The 20,818-nt window shown below is 48.9% G+C and overlaps 1 protein-coding gene across 1 annotated transcript; it reads right to left on the reverse strand.

Annotated features, from left to right (window-relative positions):
- Positions 1–1,447: 1,447 nt before the first annotated feature.
- On the reverse strand, positions 1,448–19,863 carry LOC140534745 (SUN domain-containing protein 2-like). The gene is made up of 13 exons (XM_072656161.1): positions 19,702–19,863; positions 16,198–16,268; positions 15,122–15,249; positions 6,437–6,688; positions 6,205–6,282; positions 5,432–5,475; positions 4,915–5,080; positions 4,379–4,600; positions 4,113–4,197; positions 3,788–3,903; positions 3,469–3,636; positions 2,544–2,636; positions 1,448–2,300 (listed from the first exon to the last, which is right to left on the reverse strand). The coding sequence occupies exons 1-13, from the start codon at positions 19,833–19,835 to the stop codon at positions 2,187–2,189; spliced, it is 1,671 nt and encodes a 556-aa protein (XP_072512262.1). The 5' UTR covers positions 19,836–19,863; the 3' UTR covers positions 1,448–2,186.
- Between the last annotated feature and the right edge of the window lie 955 nt (positions 19,864–20,818).

Here is a 20,818-nt window from a genome sequence, read left to right on the forward strand (position 1 = left end):
TCAAATTCTCCCTCAGATACTTACCAGCTGTGTGACCCTGGACAAGTCATTTCACCTCTGTGCCTACATTTCCTCATCTGCAAAATGGGTCTAGAAATGGTGCCTACCTCACAGGGTTGTTGTGTGGATCAAAGGAGATATTTGTAAAGTGCTCGGCACAGTGGCTGGCACGCAGTAGCCACTCTCTAATGCTACTATTTGAAAAGTGATGTGGAAGGGGGATTAGCGTGTTCTGCTTGACCCAGGATGAAAGAACGAGGAATAGTGGGTGGAAGATGCCCAAAGATAGATTTCAGCCTGATTTCAGGACAAATTTCCCAACAACTTGAGCTGTCTGAAAGTGGAAGAGGACGGCTGGCAGTTTGTGACGTGTTTAACCCTTGCTGGAGGCTGTCAAAGGCATGCTGGTGACCCCTTGTTGAGAAGGCTGTAGAGTATATTCTTTCTTTACACCTGAGTTGAAGTGAATAGCAATGCTCAGATAAAGTGTCTGCTGGGTGGCAGGCCTTGTGCTAGCTATGGGGGAGACCAAGGCAGACACAAAGCTCTTTTCCTTAGAAAGCTGTCCTGCTCCTGAAAGATGGAGCAGGCACACAGAGGAATGTCTGTCTGGATAGGTGTGTGTTTATGTATGGATATGCAGACACACACAAGGAAGTATAAAACATCAATTTGGGCGCACTGAGGGAGGATTAAGACCAGGAGAGGCCTTGGGTGAGCTTTAAAGGAGCAGGCAGAAATGAGAAAGCCTCCTCTGGTTCCCTTACCCAGCTTTGCTTCTCCCAGCCCAGGCCTGGGCTTAGCTCCCTCTCGATGCCCAGGACAATCCCTCCCAGGCCTCACTCAGCAGCAAGGAAGCCGCCCTTTAACCAGGGAGTTTCTACCAGAATACCACCTTCTTTTCCCCACTACTCCAAGTTGGCCTCAAGAGCAACAGGTGGACAAGGAGAAGCCACAGATCCCAGGGAAAATTTATATTTGCATAGGCATAAATTAGAATTTGTTGATTAAAAAATCAAAGTAAAGAATTAAACAGTAGCCTTTGTGATGGGGAAGAACTAAGACCCCATCTGTAGGTTCCTACGCAGGGCTGCTCAGACGCCAGCTTCCTGGTAAGCGAACAGAAGCAGAGGGAGCAAACTGGGTTGAGGGCCAGCTAGGGTCAGCCTGCCACTGTCTGCTGGTGACCCCCAAAGCCTGCAGATGAGTGAGTGCCCCTGCTTGCTTCAGGGACCAGTGGCCAGCCCTGTGGTGTGAAGGCCTGCCTTCCCTCCTACAGTAAAAGGCAGGAAGGATGGCAATGTCACTGTGAGGATCCGTGCCTGACAGCCTGCCCCCCACCCCAAGCTGGAGCTGGAGTGAATATCACCCTGGGCCCCAGGGGGAGGAAGCCGGAAATGAAGCCTGTAGCTTTTCTGTCTGATAACAAAGAACAAAGAGATCTATGTATAAATATAAATATCTATCTATATACATAATACAATGGGCCCGCAGGGCCAAAGAATTTGCCCTTCCCCTCCCATCCCAGCCTTAACTCCAAAAAACTAACCCCAACTCTATCCCAATAAACTTAACACCAGGGAATTGTGGCCAGTCCCAGATACTTCAGATTTCAAAGACTGCCCCCATCATGCCCCATGGTAAAGAGAACTATGCATGCTACCATGGACGGGAGCTTTAGCCACCTGCTGGGGCATGCCCAAGACAGACTGTCTACCAGTCTGCCCTTTGGAACTGCCCAAGTTGTCATGCCCTCAATAAACCAAGTTCTTTGACCTAGACTCTTGGGCAAGGTAAGCTAAGGTGGCCTAAGCTGTGGTTCTGAGTGCTGCTGAGCATAATAAGGCCCTCATGATGTCTTGACTCACACCTTCAAGATATCATACATAGCTGTGTATACACCTCCTGAGGGCAGGCAGGGCCTGGTAGGGAGCTGGGCCACCTGACCCTCAAGAGGATGGGGAGTGAAACAAATAGCTGAGCTGGTGATCTCCTCTCCATCAGAGAGGGCAGGGTGGGGCCAAACTGCTCCATGGTGGTAGGCTCCCACCTTGTATCTCTCCCAGAAGCCACAGTGGCCATAAGGGATGAAGTGTGGGAGAGGGCGAGAAAGTGGGATGAAGTGCTTGCTGGGGGAGGGGAGGGGCTGAAGGGGGAAAGAGGGGAAAGGCCCTGGGGGGGAGAGGCTAATTGGCAGGCTTCCCATGGACCCGGAAGCGGTAAATGCAGGTGTACTCAGGGTGACCCCAGTTGCTTAAGATCCGAAGTTCGACCACCTGGTATGGGGCTGTGTCATTGCCCTGTGGGAAGAGGAGACTGGGGTCAGGAAGGCTCGTGATCCCTTGGTGGACATCCTGACCCCAGAGCCCGTCCCCCCCAGGCCTTCTTCAGTGGCTGAATGTTATCCCTCAGGTTGCTATCAGAACCATGGGGTCCTGGCTCAAACTGCAGCTCCTAGCAAAGCCACAGCATCCCCATGGCTGGTGATCTAGCCTTCAAGAGCACCAGCCTCCCTGGGACACTGTGGGGCCAGCCCTCCATACCTGAAAGTGGAAGGTCTGAATGGACTCCCCAGCATTATCATAGGTAAAGTGCCCGAGGGCCACCCCTTCCGACTGTGAATCTTCATTTAGCCCCTACAGAGAAGGAAAAGCAAAGGGAAGGGATGGATGGATGGATGGATGGATGGATGGATGGATGGGAGGGGGTTAGAGGAAAGGTCATGCTGTTAAGACATGAATCCAGATCTATCCAGGGAGGCAAAGGAAGGGGAGGTTGTGGAGGAGAAGGTGGAAGAGGAGGAGGAAGGGGGTGTAGGGGGGGATACATTGGGGAGAGTAAAGGGGAGAAAGCAAAAGCCACCATGATGTTTCCTTCTTTGGTCCCCTCACCTTCCAGCATCTCTCACTAACTCAGTAGACAGATCCTTTTCCCTCCAAGCCCCTGGCCTCCTTCTCTGCCTCTTCCCCTAAGCTGCTGAATGGCTTTGGGACACACAATTTAATTGTAGGTGCCTCAGTTTCTTCATCTATCAGGATTTAGGTCCTGAAGCATCCTGTTCCCCTACACGTTTCTTCTTCTCCTCTGGCTCCACTTTTTTCACCCACATCCTCCTTATGAGGACATTCCAACTCTGCCCTAAGGAGGTGACTGTAGGGAATGGTGCTCATCATCCCCACTCAGCTCCCCCATGGGACACCTGGCCATGGAGGCACCCATGTATAAAGGAGTTGTATAAAAGGACCCTGAGACAGCATTGAAATCTTGACTGCTGTCAGCTGTCCTCTTCTGGCTTCTCTCTAAGAAGAGGGGGAGCAGGGAAAGGGCTGGTTGTGGAGTCCAGAGACCAGCCTCAATATCCCAGCTGTAAAATGGGCACATCCTTCCATTCCTCACCTCACAATGCTGCTGTTAAGAAATGGCTGTCAGGCATACGGGAATGGAGAGCTGCAAGGCTCAGATACTCACCAAGATGACAAAATCCTTGGGGGCGCTAGGGATGTTGCTGATGGGAGACAGGGCTTTGGGTACATGCTCCAAGGTGACAGCAGTGAGGTGGATGCGGGCAGATAATCGAACCACAGCAAAGCCCTGGGGGCCCCGGAATGCCCAGCAGTTGCCAGGGTAAACATCTGGCTGTGGGCAGAAGACAAGTCAGGTGACAAGTCAGGTGGGCAGCCAATGGAATAGATTTCCATTGTGTAATCCTCCCACCTTGAGAGCCCAGCCCCCACAGAAGGTGGGAGATGGCAGAGAGCCAAGCTGGGGGCCCTTTGTTCTGTCATACCTGGAGGATGGCTCTTGGGGACTGGAAATAGTACCACAAGGGGATGCCAAACAGACTGAGAAGGGCCGTCTTGGTATCATAGGTCTCTGAGCAGCGGCTACTGATGATGCTGGCCCCTGAAAGAACAAGAGGGAGAGAAGTGAGGTGGGGGCAGCTGAGGGCTGGCAGGACACAGAGGTAGTCCTGAAGATGAGGGGTCACTGCCAGGGCATCAGCCCTTCAACTGCCCCGTCCCATAAGGGGCATCATGAGTTTTTAATTCCTGCTGTCCCTTAATGGGCAACCATCATGTCCCCAGCCCTCTGGCTTTCTACAGGCTACCTACCTGAGGACTCCAGGGCATAATCCACTAGCCCAATGCGGTCTTCACTGTATCTCTTCAGGGCCTCATTCACAATCTGGTGCACATCCTAAAAGACAGGCATGGTTGGACTCATGGGCCTAGCTGCCTGCAGAACTGGCCCAGCCCTTTCACCAGAGGGCCACGTGTGCTACCTGCTCTGCCAGGGCTTCCCCTTCCTTCCCTGGAGGCTCCTCTCAGGGCAAACCCATGACCTCCGACAGGCAGACAGGGAATGGGGCAGGCCTCACCTCCTCTGTGACCCCAGTCACTCCTTCCTTGTGAAGGGTCAGCCTCAGGCTGGCAGCAGCTTCACTGGCAGATTTGACCTGCCCTTCTGCCACCTGAGTGAGGATTCTGTGCTCCAGGTCCCGAAGTTGGGCCTGTACCTCCTCCAGCTGAAGAAGCCCAGCCTTAGCGCCCTTGTCTCGAAGAAGGTACTGACTGATCCAGGCTGGGAACTGAGACTCCACCTAGAAACCACCAGAGACCATCCACAAAACAGTAGAGGTAAGGAAGAAAGAGGGCCGGGACAGGGGACCTGGGGAGGGGGTGTCTAGAAAGACTCTGAGAGCTCAGAGCCTATGCATGTCTTCCTGGTGCCAGGGAAGGGACGGTTGTGAACCAAGTGACTGGCATTTTTCCACTGCTTTCAGGTCTACCAAAAAAGATCTCATTGGACCCCAGTGGACACCTTAGAGGGTTGGGTCTCCCTGGGCAGATGCTCAGGCAGCCCACCTTGGAGAGAGGGGCACATGTGGTCTAAGTGGTGGACTGGAGGACTCACATCACTGCGCAGGGCTGCCATCTTCTGTGGCCAAAGGTCTACTTCCTCTGCCACTGCAGCCTGTCTCTGGCTCAGGGCTGCCAGTTCCTGTCTCAGGCCAGCCAGCTGGGCCTCCAGTGGACCCATAGCCTTTAATATGTTTTCCTGGAGGGCTTCTTGGGCCAAACTAGACAGTGACAAAAGGAAAAGGGAAGGGCAGCCACTGGCTAGTGACACAGGATAGAGTCAAGCAGAACCACTATCAAAGGGAAAGAACAGAACCAGAGATCTGGGTGCAAGTCTTCCCTGACATTTACTCCCTGTGTGACCCTGGGCAAGTCATTTCCCTCCCAGGCCTCAGGACCCTCATCTGCTCTCTGAGGTCCTTACCAGCTGGGATTAATCCTATGGACATGCTAACCCAAGTATTCTGGCTCTACTGACACCCCCCCAGAGAATCTCAGTGGTGCTTTCTCTGGTCTAGTTTTCTAGCCTTCCTTCCCTCCTCTTCTCTTTGCCAGTTAGTTTGGGGCCTTACCTCTGCCATTCAGATTTTAGCTGGAGCACCCAGCTTTCCAGCTCCTGTAAGGAAGATGATGGCACAATGAGACTGATGAAAACACCAAACCACACTCTGGGGATTCATTATCTCCTCTGGGTGGACCCTCTGTCTGCTAAGGAGGATCTGAGTCTCTGCAAACTGTTGGGCTCCAGAAATCTTGACCTTGAGTTTGGGCTAGACCTTTCAAAGACTGGACTCCTCTCTTATCATCCCACCAAGAGGAGGCATCTGACAGAGACCCCAACTCAGCTGAGATTAGGCATGAACCACTTTCCCTAGAGTGGTGAGGTCACTTCTCAGTCCCTGAAAAGAGTTTCAAACTCAGCTGTTGAGTTACAGTCTTCTCATTGACAATCTTATCCCTCCCTAGTCTTCATGCATGGATGTGCTCAGTACAGGAAAGGGGTTCCAGAAAGGAGCTACAGGAGGAGGCTTAGGTTGCTTTAGATCAGTAAGCTCTCTGCTTATCCTTCGGATAAGGGGATCCAGAGTCCTCAGACAGGAGCTCTCAGGGACAATGAGTCAATCGAATATGCTCCCATACAAGTATGGAATCTGGCCAGAAACCTGTAAGCAAGTGTTAGGTCTACTGACAGCAGCACCAACATTTCCAGCTACAAGTGACCTCCCCCAAGACGTCTCTGCCCCCTCTCTCCCCCCCCGCCCCCCTCGCCCCGCCCCCCCCCCCCCCCCCCCGCCCTCCATCCCCTGTGTCTCTGCCTCCAGAAGCGTCAGAGCTTCTGGATTACCTGGGATGCCTGAGAAATCTTCTTTAGAACATTATCCAAATCTTGCCGATGTTCTGCCCTGAGGGTGGTGAGTGCTTCCTGGAGACCACAAAAAAGGAGACAGGCGTTCAACAAGACCCAGAGAACTTGGCAGGTCCTGCCAAGCCCAGAGTGCTGCCTCACCTCAAGACCTCTATGCCTTCCACTAGCTGGGCTTGCCGACCTGGTCTTCTTAGCAGAGCGTTCTCCTCACCTGGATGTGGGCAGTGGTGTCCCTACGGAAGTCCTCCTTCAGGGTGGGTTCCCATCGCCTCATCAGGCCCTCCAGGAGAGTTAAAATATCCTCGTGGCTCAGGCTTTTTCCACCTCCATTCCCACTGGCCCCCTGCAGCTCCAGCAACTCCAGCCTGATGGCCTCCTTCTGCCAACGTGCAGAGTATTCAGAAGCCAGAGTTTCCAGCCGCCTTTCTAGGGCATGAACCTTGGACAGGACATGCTGTTCAGCCTTGGGAACAAGGAGGAAAACACACAAAGATGAAAAGTCTCTTAGGAGGAGGAACAAGGAGCACTGGGCATTTGTTAAGCACCAACTGTGTGCCCGAGGTGGGGCTGAGTGCTGAGAACACAAGGACCAAGAAGGAAACCTTTCTTGTGTACGAAGAACTTCCATTTGAATGGAGGAGACAAGGACATTAAAAGCCACCAGGTCGTTTAACTGCTGTCGGCAGATTTCTTCATTTCACACTTACGCTATTTACAAAAACGTAAACATTGCTGGTCTCCTCCTGAGAATGGAAGTTCCTGGTCAATGGGAATGGTTTCATTTTGTGTACCTGTGTCCCCTAGGCCGGGACCCGGCACTGAGGAAGTGCTTAATAAATACATGTGGGTTGACAGGCTGACTGGAAGAAAGAGCACCAGAATGAATTCTCAGCATGGGGGCAGCCATTTGGGTAGGGTCACCGAGTGTGAAAGGAGTACAGAAGACCAATGAGGCTAAGGCTGGAAAGACAGGGTGGGGCTGTTTTCCTCTGGGGGGCAAAGGGGAGGCTCTGCCATTGACTGAGGAGGGAAGTCACTTGGTCTGCTCTGTTCTTAAGGAAAGTTCCTTTGAGAGCAGAGTGCAGAACAGACTGGAGGCAAGGAGGCCACTCAGGACACTGCTGCAGTGAGCCAGGAGAGTGATGAGGGAGGGCCAGGGTCACCAGGGTCGAAATGGCAAAGAAGCTGAGAGAGCTCAGGGCAAAAAGCCAGGTCAGAGACCTCCCCAAGAGGTACAAAGGAGGCTAAGCATGCAGAAGGTCCCCTCCCCACCAACCACACAGCACAGGGGCAGAACCAAGAGAACAGAGGGAGGGTGGGCATTTTTGATGAGCCCAGCCCACCTCCTCTCTAACCATCTAGATAATGTGCCAGACCACATTCTCATGAGGAAAGCCAAGAAAACATCCCTGTGCGTCATTTCTCCAGCCCAGGGAAGCTTAAGAAATAAGAGAGCTGTGGACACTGAGGTGGGGGCTGGCCAGGAGCCCAACATAATGGCAGCCAGGACAGTGGGAAGCATTTCATTGCCCAAGGATGGTAAAAGGGCTAGAACTGAATCCCTGAGCAGGAGCAGATCCCAGGCTATCCTGGGAGCATGAAGGGGGCCAAATGACTCTTCTAGGCTACAGACGTAGGGCTGAGAGGAGCAGTTATGAGTGAGCGAGGCCCTAGCTGAGCACTGATCAAGAAAGGGGTTCTGCAAAGAGGTTCTGGACCTGAGCCCCAGAGCACAGCTGGGTACTCAATGTTCACTTTTAGTCCTGCAGTGGGATACCTCGGGTAGGAGACCCAGACGCAAGAAGAGTCAATAAGTTCGGTCCCTCTGAACCTGCAGAACCTCAAAGTGTGCTAACAATGACTGAGTCCAATAACATTCTACAGAAACTCCAGCACCCGCAAGCCAGAAGACCTAAACCTGAGTCAGGAACTTGCACAACTCAGACAAGAATAGCAGTGAACAGATATCACCACTATGGAAGCACTGAAAGTTTGCGGACTGAACTAAGAAAGCCCAGAGGTGAGCTGAGCCCAATGCCAACATCAAGTTCATAGTCAAGAAATAGGCTGGAAGAATGAGTAAACAAAACTGAACCTGACCACAAAGGGCTACTATGGCTCAAGACAGAAAGACAGAAGAAGCCAATGACTTGAAGATATCTTTAAGCAAATCCTCCAAGAAAAAGGGTAGATTGGATAAGAGTTGAACAAGAATTCCTAGAAGAGTTAAAGAATGAGATAAAAATGAACAAAAAGTGATTTTAAGAGTGGAAGAGGAAAAATTTTTAAAAAGCGGTACAAGAAAGATATGAGAAAAGAATGAATAATTAGTAAAAGAGGCACAAAAATACTGAATTCCTTAAAAATTAGAACTGAGCAAATAGAAGCTAATAACTCTAGGAGACAACAACAAAAAATAAAATCAATTCAAGAGAAAATGTATAGGATCTCATACAAAACTCCAATGACCTAGAAATGGATTGAGGAGAGAGAATTGGAGAGTCATTTGTCTATCCAAAAGCCAGGAACAAAAAAGGAGCTCAACATAATATTTTAAGATATTACAAAGGAAAATGCCCAGATGTGTTAGAATCAGAGGGCAAAGTAGAACTTGAAACCACAAATCATTTCCTGAAAGAAACCCCTACATGAAAACTCCCAGCAACTGTTCTAAATCCAGAACTGCCAGGTCAAGGAGAAAATTCTGCAAATAGCCAGAGAGAAATAATCCAGTACTGTCAGGACACATGAGATTTAGAAGCTTCCACATTAAAGGAGTACAGGGCTTGGGATATCATATTCTGGAGTGGAAAAGATCTAGGATTAGAGCCCACAATAAGATTAAACTACCCAGCAAAACTGTGTATCGTCCTACAGGGGAATAAGGACCCTTCCTGAAATAGAGAACTTTCAAGCATTCCTGATGAAAAGACCAGAACAGAATAGAAAATTTGACATTCAAACACAGAACTCAGGAGAAGAATAATAAGGTGAACATGAGTGAGAAATCACAAGTCACTAAAAAAGGGCAAATTGTTTAGATCCCTTGTGTGGCAAGATGATACATGTAACCACTTCAGAATTTTATGATCACCACGGGTCCTAGAAGCAGTCTAAATAGATAGCGACCTGAATGACTGTATTATGTTGTGAGGATCTCAAAAGAATGGAAGGGTGGAGAAGAGAAATGCACTGGAAGGTTGTGGGGAAGGAGAGAAAGAATGGGGAAAGTTATCTCATAAATGGGGTGCACTAGAAAGAGTTTATACAATGGGAGGGACAGAAGAGGGGAACAGGCAACACGAACCTTATTCTCATCTGAACTGGTTGAAAGAGGGAAGAATACACATACACACACAATGAGATGGAGAGATTCATTTTACCCAAGGAGAAGTAGGAGGAAAAGCGTCTAAGAGAAAGGTGAGGGGGAGGGAAGAATGACGGGATAGATTAAGGGAGGCAAAGGTCAGAAACAAAAGACTACTGAAGAAGGGACAGAGTAAAAAACAAAAGGATGAGTGTAAAAGAATAGCATGGAAAAAAATATACATTTAATGAACACAACTGTGAATGGGAATGGGATGAACTCACTCATAAAATGGAAGAATACAGTTGAATGGATTAGAAACCAGAATCCAACAATATGTTATTTACAAGAAATATGCTTGAAACAGAAAGATACACAAATAGAGGAGTTGGAGAAAAAGAATGGATCTTACAGAATGGATCCTAAAGAATGGATGAGTCAAAGAACAAATCATAGAAATGGTTAACAATTTCATGGTGACAATGACATAACTAAATTTTGGGGATGCAGTCAATGCAGGACTTAGAGGGAAATGTATATTTTCAAATGCTTACATCAATCAAAGAGACAAAGAAACAGATTAAAGAATTAGACATGCAACTAAAATATTTAGAAAACCAACAGATTAATCCCTTCCCAATTAAACACCAAAATTAAAATCTTGAATCGATAGAAAGATGAACGAAATTGAAAGAACAAAACCCCAATGAACTAATAAATAAAACTATAAGCTTTGAGAAAAACAATTAAATAGATAAATCCTTGGCTAATTTAATTTTTACAAAAGAAAACCAAATTATTACATCAGAAAATGAAAACAGTGAATTTACAATCTATGAAGAGAAAATAAAAGTAATTACTAGGAGCTTTGTTGCCCAACTACATGCCAATAATAAAAATGAAAATCTAAATGAAATGAATTTTTCAAATATAAATAGTCCTGTTTAACAGAGCCCTTAAATAACCCCATCTTAGAAAAAGGAACGAAACAAGCTATAAATGATCTCTCTAAGAAAAAACCCCAGGACTAAATCAAATTTTTCCAAATGATTAAAAAGTAATCAATTCCAACACTAAATAAACGATTTGAAAAACAGGTAAAGATAGAATCTTATCAAATTCTTTCTATGACAAAAATATAATCTTGATACCCAAACCAAGGAGAGTCACGTCTCCCCAAGAAAGGGAACTATAGATCAATTTCCTTAATGAATATTGATGAAAAATATTAAATGCTAAGAAAGGAGATTACAGGAATATATCACAAAGATATATTGTGACACTGTGACCAAGCTGGATTGATACCAAGAAGTTGGGCCTGGGTCAATTATTAGGAAAACTATAAATGTAACTGATTATATCAATAACATAAACAACAAATTTATATGATTTCAACAGGTGCAGACAAAGCTTTTGACAAAATGCCTCATCCCTGTTGAAAAACACTAGAAAGCACAGGAATAAATGCAGTCTTCTTTAAAATAAGTATTATCTAACTAAAACCAAGAGCAAGCATGATATGTAATGGGGATAAGCCTTCCCAGTAAGATCACGGTAAAGGAAGAAAGTCCATTGCCAACCATTGCTATTCAGTGTTGTACCAGTTACAGCAACTGCTAGATATAGCAATAAGGCAGAAAAGAAACTGAAGGGAAAAAACTGCAATGAGGAACCAAAACTATCTCTTTTGGTAGATGATACAATGGTTTACCAAGAGAACCCTAGAGAGTCATCTAAAAAACCAGTTTAAAACAAAACCAGTTCAAACAATTACTTAAAGAAAGTTGGAAGCCCATCAAAACCATCAGCATTTCTATACATTAATCAAGAAAATCCAGCAGGAAGAGATAGAAAGAGAAATTCCATTGAAAATAACTGTATACAATTGTATACTGTATACAACCTGAGAGTTTGCCTGCCAAGACACACACAGGAACTATATGAACACAATTACAAAACATTCTTCATACGTAGAGATCTCAACAGTTGGAGATGTACTCACTCCTCGTGGGTAGGTCAAGCCAGTAGCATAAAAATGATAAAACTACCTAAATTAACTTATTCAGTGCCATACCAACTGAACCACTAAGAAAGATCTTTGGTAGCAAAGAACTCATTGACAGAGGAGTGGCTTATGGATACAAGGAAATATGACTATGCTGTACGAAGCCACAACTCTGCTTAATTAGAAGACTTACATGAACTGGGGAAAAGTGGAATAAATGAATGAGGAGAACAAGAAAACAAGCACCACAGACAACCATGGAAATGGAAAGAACAGACATGACCCATGAGGATCTTCTTCCCTTCCCGTCCTGGCTAGGGTGGGAAATACTGGCAGGGAACCTGCATCTAATGCCGGGCTCGCCTGCTGTGTTCTGCTGAACTTTTCTTCCCCTTTTTGGTTTATTCTTTTGCTTAAGGGCTGGCTCTGTGGGAGGGCAAAATGGGAAGGATACACTGAGCAAGGTGGGTCACATGAAAGCAAAAGCTAGAGACAAGTCTTCAACGTCAGTGGGATGTGTGCGTGTGTGTGTGTGTGTGTGTGTGTGTGTGTGTGTGTGTGTGTGTGTAAAGATGTACCTAATTCAAAATGATTTTCACTAGTAGATCACACAAGCTTTGCAGGGTTTTTCCAAATTCCTTGCTTCTCTTTCTGAGAAGACACACTGGGAAAGGTAGGTTAAGTAAAAACCAATGATATCAAGAAAACTTTTGGAAACACACAACACGATGAGGAGACATGAAAATGGTTTTCAGACTTTGTGGACATGGACAGGGTTAGAGTTGCTTTGCTTGTCCTGGCAAGGTAGAAGTTGTGGCACATTTCAGAGGCAGGAACAGCTTCCTAACAAGGTGAGTCACTGAGAGGGGAAGGAGCTGCCTCAAGAATTTGGGGGCCTCCACTCTCAGGACTGAGCTGAAGAGGGAGGCTGAGGGCCCTTCCTGATGTTTGCCGTTTCACGGGGCCACTGTTTGTATCCTTTAGTCACCACCCTCTTCTTCTCTTGCGCCAGTGGCCTATTTTCAGATCCAGTGTTGCCTTTGGTTTCTTTGCTTGCCAAGAGCCGCTGGTCTCTGACGGAGGCAGCCTCTAGGATTGCTGGCCTTCTCACTGGAATGTGATGTTTTGGGGCAGCAGTCAAACATCCTTAGGAAACGATGCTATGAGTCAGTGTTCCTTTTGCCGTGCCTCAGTGGTTGACACATCTGAAGAGGAAGGACTGGAGCTGTTGGAGCTGTACGGTATGTTTTTTCCCCTTTTGTCCCCCTTTCTTCTAACTTGCTGGATTTTGACCTTTGTGGGGCCCAGTCACTGATCTGGTCCTTGATGCTGAAATGATTCGTGTAACCAGCATTTCTCATTCCGTGAAGATGGTCCTTTGGTTTCGTTGTGACATCTTTTGGTGCTGATCATGTATCCTGTGCCTGGGGACTTTCTTACTGACAAATAATAGTTGTGTCTTCTTCCCTTGCACGTTGTTTTGTGGACTTAGTACAAGGACAGCCAACAAACACTGATACACTCCCACTAAGTGTAACAGGCTATGCCGAGTGTTGGGGTCACAAGGACAAAATGATCTTCTCAGCTTCCTCCTGGACTTCCTTTGCCCTCTGTTGCCTTATGCTCATTTGGAATAGCAACTATGGGGTTTTTTAGTTGCCTTTAAAAATGTGATGAAATCTAATCCTTGAGGCTGATTTGCCTCCTCCAAATTCTTCTGCCTGTGAGTGATCATTCCACTGATTGTTTTCCCCCCCACATCTGAAAAAAAAACTCCTTGCAGCTGACATGAGAAGTCAGACAAATCAAATTCTGACACTGGCTGTGTCCAAAATCGTGGACCTCATTGTGCATCTGACATCCAGCACCTCATCTGTTGCTGTTTCTAGAGCCATGTCCTTTATCCCACCACTCCATGTCACCCCTCAGATTACACTGGAATAATGTCAACCACTTAGACTGTGGTTGGACTGTGTGAGGACTGAGGGAGACCAAGTACTCTTTGTCCTTCTCTGAGGTCCCCTGACCTCTGTCCACAAACAGAAGGTGGCTGCAGAAGGCAAAGGTTGTTTGGTCTTTTTATCTGCTTCCCAAGTCATCATGACTCCCCAAATCCAATCACCTGGTGGCCAAGCTTCTGGTGGGCAGACACCAGGATCTGCACACAGCCTTCAAGTCTTCCCAGCTTGATCAACTCTGATAGTCTGGGCTTCTACCAATTTCTGGAGACCCCCCCCCTCCAGAATCACTTCACTGTGTGACAAGGTGTTAGGGAAGGCCTTTTGGGGGAGGCAACTATGATTTCAGTTGAAGGCAGCGGGGGAACGCGGGAGGCTGAGTCTTGAGAGGTTGGCATTGAACTGCCCCAGGTCCCAAAGCTAGCAAGTGGCAAAGCTCAAACTTGAGCCCAGGTTTTCTGACCCTGGCTCCCCAGGGATCTGCATATCCAAGGTGAGAGAGTCTCCTAATGCTGCTTGTGAGTGGCCCTGGGGCAAAGATTGATGAGTTTGGAGATGGAAATCCATGGATAAATCGAGGTTACTAAATGAAGGCTTCATTATAGCCTGGATTTATATTCTCATCTCTTGCCCCACAGCACAGACCATTAAGAAGAGACTGTCACCACTGAGATGAATGACGTATCTTCAGCATGACACACACTTGGCACCCAAACAGCAAAGACAAAGAAATGGAAACTACTGGCTTGCCCCCGAACTGGGCAAGAGCTGAATAAATTATGGTGTAAGGATTGAATACAACCGTGCTCTAAGAAACAATGAAATAGGTGGTATTGAGAGAAACCTGAGAAGACTTTGTATGAACTGGTGCAGAGCAGAGTGAGAAGAACCACAAAGAAGCAACTTTGAAAGACTTTAGAACTCTGATCGATGCAGTGACCAAGTACTTTTCTGGAAAATGACCCAACTTCTGACGGAGAGATGGCCTCAGGAGGCAGAAGGAGACATAGATCTTTTAGACATGGCCAAAAAGGGACTGGTTTGCTTAACTCTGCACATTTGTTACAAGTGGTTTGCTTTTCATTTTTCTGAATGGGTGGGAGAGGGAGAAGGGAAATAAAACAGACTTTTGTTCATTACAAAATGGAAAACTAAAGCAGCTTCCTCTGGCTAATCCTGCTTCCCCCTCCTCTGATGCCTCATAGTGCTGCAGAGCTGTTTCAAAGACAGCGCTAGGAGAGGACACCACCTGGAAGATCCTGCCAGGCCAGAACTGTCTTCAAAGATGGTATGGTAATAGTCTGTATGGCTGCCATAGAAGAAACAGCATAGCCAACTCCCTCTACTGCTTCACTCCCATCTGTCCTGGTAGATCTCCATTGTACCTAGTTGTTTCCTCATGACTCGGGGACTCCTTCAGGGCAGGGACTGTGGGCTTGTTTGTTTGGGTTTGAATTCTTTCTTTGAATTCCCATCCCTTAGCACAGTGCCTGACACACAGTAGGCCATACTTAAGAAATGGTAGTGGACTGAGTGATTCTGGGGTTGATTGGAACAGACTTGGTTGTGAGCAGACTGTCTGCCTGTCCTGCACAAAGTGTTCCTGGCACTCACCCAGGCACTCACCTGGAAATATGGGGTGGATTCTCCTGCTTCCCACACCTCCTCTCTCCTGTTGCTGCCCTTTGCTGCCCACCAGGACAGCATAGCAGGGTGGAATGTCTGTAGTCCATAGGGGTAAAAATACCAAGCACCTAGCACATGGGAGGAAAGGCTAATGAAGGCAGAGGCTGAGGCACCAGAAGGGAAACATGTCCAGGATGAGGACCTACACCTGGACTGTGTCTGGCAGTGTCACATCCACATGGGCTCAGACCCTGGCCCAAGGAAGGTGCATGCATTATGGGCCCCATGATCTGGAAGGCAAGACCCTTCAGGAAAGGCATCTCTCATGATCCTTTCAGGAGTCATTACACACTTTTGGATTATGAGAAAAATGAGGGACAAGAAGCAGCTGGGGAGAGGACATGGAGAAGTCCTGCCTCCTGGTCCCAAGCCTGGTCCACATACAGCCCTGTCTCTTCTGGAGGATCAGAGTGCTTTCAGGAGATGCCAGCTGAATAGAGGTCCTGGTAACTGACAGCTTGTGGTGTCACCATTCCCAAGCTGGGCTTCATCTCATAGTAGGGGGTAAGTGATGTCATGGTTCCTGAACAGAGTACAGCTCTTTTGGGACCATCCAGGGAGGACCACCCTGTCCATTCTCCCCAGTGAGAAGGGGCAAAGGCCTCCAGAGCTGGCATTGGCTGTGTCCTGCCCAGCTAACCCATTCATTGTGGACTCAGCTCTTCTACCAGTTCCCCCACCCTCAAGTGCCTTGACAGTGACCACTGAGGGGGCAGATCAAACACCCATGTAAAGCCAGCACTGTCATAGTAGGCATGCAGCATGAGTCTGGGAGGCCTGCATACAGAAGATGCACAAGAAAGGCTTGTGGGATTGGATCAAGAGGAGGAGACACAGGCCGTCTATCCCATTTCAGGCACAAGAACTTTCCCATACAAGGCCTGGGTCCCTTTTCCCCTAAAGGCTAAAGGCTCCCCTTCAAAGCTCTGTCTTCCAGACTTGCGTTCAGCAGCCCTGCCCCCAAGCCCTTGTCTGTCTGGGCTGGCAGGGTGCCCTGGGGACTCAGCAAGGCTCACCGTAAGCCAGCGAAGCCAGAAGCAACAGCATCAAGAGAAGCAGAAACAACTTCTTCAGAGTTGAAAAGCTCCTGGATTTCATGGGGATGAAGGAGGAGACATTAGTGCCTGGTCTTCCCCACCAGATTCCTGTGCGACCCTCCCTGAGCTGCTGAGGAAACCAACAAAGGGTGTGCCCCCACCCTGGGACAGCTACGATGGGGAGCTCTGGGCTTTTATGGACAGCCCTCGAGGTCAAGTGGAAGGAGAAAATTTGACCTTGGTCAAATGTGTGAATGTTGTTATGAAAGGTGACAGGGCTGGTGGAAGGCATCTCCCTCCCAGGGCTCTCAGGAATGTGCTTATATGCTAGTGAATTGGGCAGGCTTCTTTTGGCTAAATCATTTCAGTGCTTGTCAAATTGGGACTTGGAAGGAGTAAGCCCTGACAAGGTTGGCTAGTCTCCCTGGGCCTAGCCTGTGGCCCCAAGAATCCAGAGCTAGATAGGGAACCTGCAGCCTGGAGATCACATGTGGCACTTGAGGTCCTCAAGGGTGGCCCTTTGACTGAATCTAGACTTCCAAGAACAAATCTCCTTAAGAAAAGGATTTGTTCTGTAAAACTTGGCCTCAGTCCAAAGGTTGCACCCCAGGACCTAGAAGGCTACATGTGGCCTGGAGAGCGCAGGTTCCCTACCCCTGCTCTAGAGGCTCCTGGACACAGCCCTGGAGGCTGCCTGGAAACCTGGACATGACCCCCCACAGAGAAACTGTAAGGATGGCCTGGCTACCCGAAGGACTGGGAAGAGACTACAACCCCTGGGAGCTCAGGACTTTCCAACTGGCCAAGGTGAAGCCACCAGAGTCAGTGGAGATGAGAGGCAGGAACTACTGAGGGGACAGCTCCTCCAAGATACTCAGGAATAGAGCAGCACCTGTGCTCATGGGGATTGGCATGTGCTGGGGAAGGGTTAACAAGCAGTTCTGAAGGAGGTGAAGGCACACACAACTTGTCCCATCTTCTTCTTCAGTCTAGATACCCAGAGGAGCCCTGACTGGTAGCTGACACTCAGGAGCAGGTTCAAGCTGGTTCCAGCTGATTCCAGCACACCCCTGACCCTGACCTGACCTTCTGTCATAAGATTCATGGCACAAAAGTCTCAAAAGCTGAACTGAGCTCAAGGGTGGTGAAGCTTTTTCAAGCATGGGTTCTTTGGTTCTGGCAGAGCCCAGGGAGGCCTCACTGACCTGGTTAAGACAAAGACGTCCAGCAGGGAGGCAGCTGTGGTCAGGCGGTAGCAGGTAGTGCCCAGCCACCAGTAGAACAGGCCAAAGAGCCAACCTGTAAAAGTCCCAGCAGAGGGGTTCAAAGGCTTCGCTCTCCTATCCCAGAGTTAGCTTGCTCCCAGCCTGCCCACTCTGCAGCTGCTCCTTGAATCTCCCAAGGCTTTCTAGCTGTGCCTGGGGATCCTGCCATAAAAGCCTGTCTCCACACACTGTCCTAGGGTTAGCACCCAGGCCTGGTGTGCCCCAGCATAGGAATGAGGAAGCTCTTATGGGCCCACAGCAGGGACTGCCCTGGGCAGTGTGCCCACCCACTCCCAGAACCCACCTGGAAAAGTGATGGCCACCCACAAGAAAGCGCCAACTTGGGAGGCAGCATTCCTTAATGAGGATGCTGAGCCAGGCTGGTCCATAAGTGTGTGCCCTGCAGGAAAGTGAAGACATGAGGAGCCACCCAGAAGGAGACACAAGTGGGCCTCAGGCATCCCCATTACCATGTTGAGGCTTGGGCCCTCCCAACCTCCAAACACCCACCTGGAGCCAGACTGCAGAGCTCTCTCTCCTTTTATCTGAAATCTATGTTCTCCCCATCCCCCCTGGATGGGGCACCCTTCAAAGTACACGGGGCAGCGTCCAGGGGATGGAGTTCCAGTAGGCAGGAAGTGCTGCCTACCTGCAGAGTCATCCTCCGAGGAGTATCCTGAGGAAGATCCATAGATATCATAGGTGACTTTGCCCTCATTCAGTCCATTGATCTTACTCTTCTCAGCACCTCCCAGGCCTCTCCTCCTCCTCACCAAGTCCCCACCTGCACAGAGCATGGAGGTGCCTGATAAGCAGGGAGCTTCAGGCTTCCAGCAACAGCAGCTGCCAGAGATGGAACACCTGGCAGAACTTTTCAGAATTCAGACTTCCCACCCCTTTGGGGGTCTGAACCCAGAAGCCCCCTCCCATGTGGTTTAGGGCAGGAATGGAGTTCTGCACAAGGGCAAAATCTGGCCCCCTTCCTATTTCTGTATGAGGTAAGAACACTTTTTATGTTTTTAAGTGTAATGGAACTTTACTGAAACATGTAAAGATGATTTTTAGCTCATTGGCTGCACAAAACCAGGTGGCCTTCTGCCTTAGGAGGCATGGTTATTGTCAGCCAGATCTGGAAAAGTGCCATCTATGGGACTGAGGGGCTTCAGGAGAATGGAAGGATCTCCCACCTGGGAGGATCCAGGGAGATGAGCCAACCTGGAGGAGTAAGGTAACTCCCAACAGACACTAGCCTCCTTAGGAATCTTTAGAAGACAGGGAGGAGCTTCCTTCCTTCTCCCCAGCCCAAGCCCTCGGGTTTGTCAAGCTCTGGCCAGAGCTCACCACGTTCACTCCAGTAGACATCGCTGTCCAGCTGATCTTGTAGGATGGAGCTTTTGTCCACCGAGGCGACCCGGGGGCCCCTGACGTAGGACTCGCTGACCACTGATTCACTGTAGTAGGTAGTGTGAGGATTGGAAGCAGGGCCCAGGTGAGGGGCTGGTGAGAGGCGTTTCACACTGCCAGATTTCCTCTTCAGAGTCCTGGGGGGCGCCAAGCATGAAGAGCAAAGGAAAGAGGGTGAAGGAGATGAAGCAGGAGAAAAACAGGGGGAGAAAGGCCTGGAGGAGGAAGAGACTTTCAAGGAGCTTCTAGGATGAAAAGAAATGATCCCCAAAGCCCTCTTCTGTTCTTATTCCTTCAACAGATGAATCCTTTATAACATTGGAACAAATCCCCAGCTCCCATGGGCCAGGCAGGGCCTCTTTCCAAATGGAACCACCATGATGAGGTACAAGAGGAGCTAAAGCCACCTGAACCTGTCTCCTCCCCCACAGGTCCATCACCCCCATGGCTTCCTATGCTCTTGCTAGGCCCTGCAGCTCACCCCAGAAACCGTGGGTACTGGGCCACATGATGGTTGTTCCCTGCCCAGCTTTAAGCCTCAGTTTCTGGCCCTCTCAATGCTCAAAGTCACCCCTCCCTAGTTCCTGTTCTCAGAGAGTGAAGGCAGCAGCAGCCCAGGTTGGGGTAGAAGGGGAAGAGACGGTGCTGGGGACAGGAAATTCTCGCATTTGTGGGGAAAGAAAGCACTAGAGTGATGTTTCCACCAAAGATGGGGGCAGGAAAGAAAGGTGCACATGGAAGCTGGCCAGGCCCTTGGCTGCCCTGAGTGGTTGTGATCTGGAAGATGACCTAGGGTCGCTGTGGAGTGGCTTACCTTAAGGGACTGTCCTTGAAGGCAGTGTGCTGACCAGCCACCAGGGAACTTCCTCCACTGCTGCTGCTGCTGCTGCCTCCATCATCATCAACATGGTAACGATGGCTCAGGCGCTGACTGCGTCGAGACATCATCAAAATCTCACTCTAGAAGTGCTAGAAATTCCTGGAAGAAGCAAAAAGTAATGAGAAGCTGTGCTTACTGACTGACTAGGTGTGATTTTCTGGGACCCCCTGAGAAGAGCCTGATGGGGGAGACGTTGAAGGGGAGGGATGGATTCCTCCAAAAGGAAAGCTGGCTGCACTGGGACAGAGAGGCGCTTTCCTAAAGAGTTTCTGAAGTGTCTCCCAGACGCTGAGGGTGGCTGCTCACCAGGGCCAAGCCTGCCAGCTTTGTGCCTGAGCTGGCCGTGACATCTTCTTGCAGGTGGCTTCCCTGGTGAAGCGCTGCCCCCACTCTCTCTCCAGCCTCCATTTGGAATGTCTCCCTTGGTGTCTTTACTGAATCTGGGGTTTTGACACTTGCCTTGGGATTGTTCTCAGGTCGCTTCACACACACACACAATTTCCTTCTCGCCATAGTTGTTAACTCTGAGGGAAAGGCCTGCTTTCCCTTCCATGTCTTTGTTTCCCCTCATCCCCAACAGCACCCAGTTCTGTGATCATTCTGGAGGGTGGATGGGGTCCAAGCTAACCATCAGATACTAACCCCACCCCTTAGGTCATGTGTTTCTTTAGTAAGAGCCCTCAATGGACAACTGGATTATTGAACTCATTTTACAAATGAGTAAACAGACAAGTGGTAAATTCTCCAGGGGTCCCCATACCTCTTTGGAGGAAGAGCCTCCAAAGCAGGCCCTGGGCCTTCCTGTCCCCCAGCTCCCTCAGCTCCAACCTCACTGCCTCCTCAGGGATTTCTGAATTGTCAAGGATTGCACAAGCAAAGTTTCAGTGACAGAGGGCTGATACAAAAGGGAGGCTGTCCCAGCCTTAGGAGACATGGATGTCATGAACATGAATTAGACCACCCCTAACTCAGATTACAGACGAGACCAGGTTGTAGGGGATCTCAGCTTGGTTTCCTAGTCTATCCATGCTATAAAACCATCTCTAATATA

Source organism: Notamacropus eugenii, chromosome 3, assembly GCF_028372415.1.
Source record: "Notamacropus eugenii isolate mMacEug1 chromosome 3, mMacEug1.pri_v2, whole genome shotgun sequence".
Lineage (NCBI taxonomy): Eukaryota > Metazoa > Chordata > Mammalia > Diprotodontia > Macropodidae > Notamacropus > Notamacropus eugenii.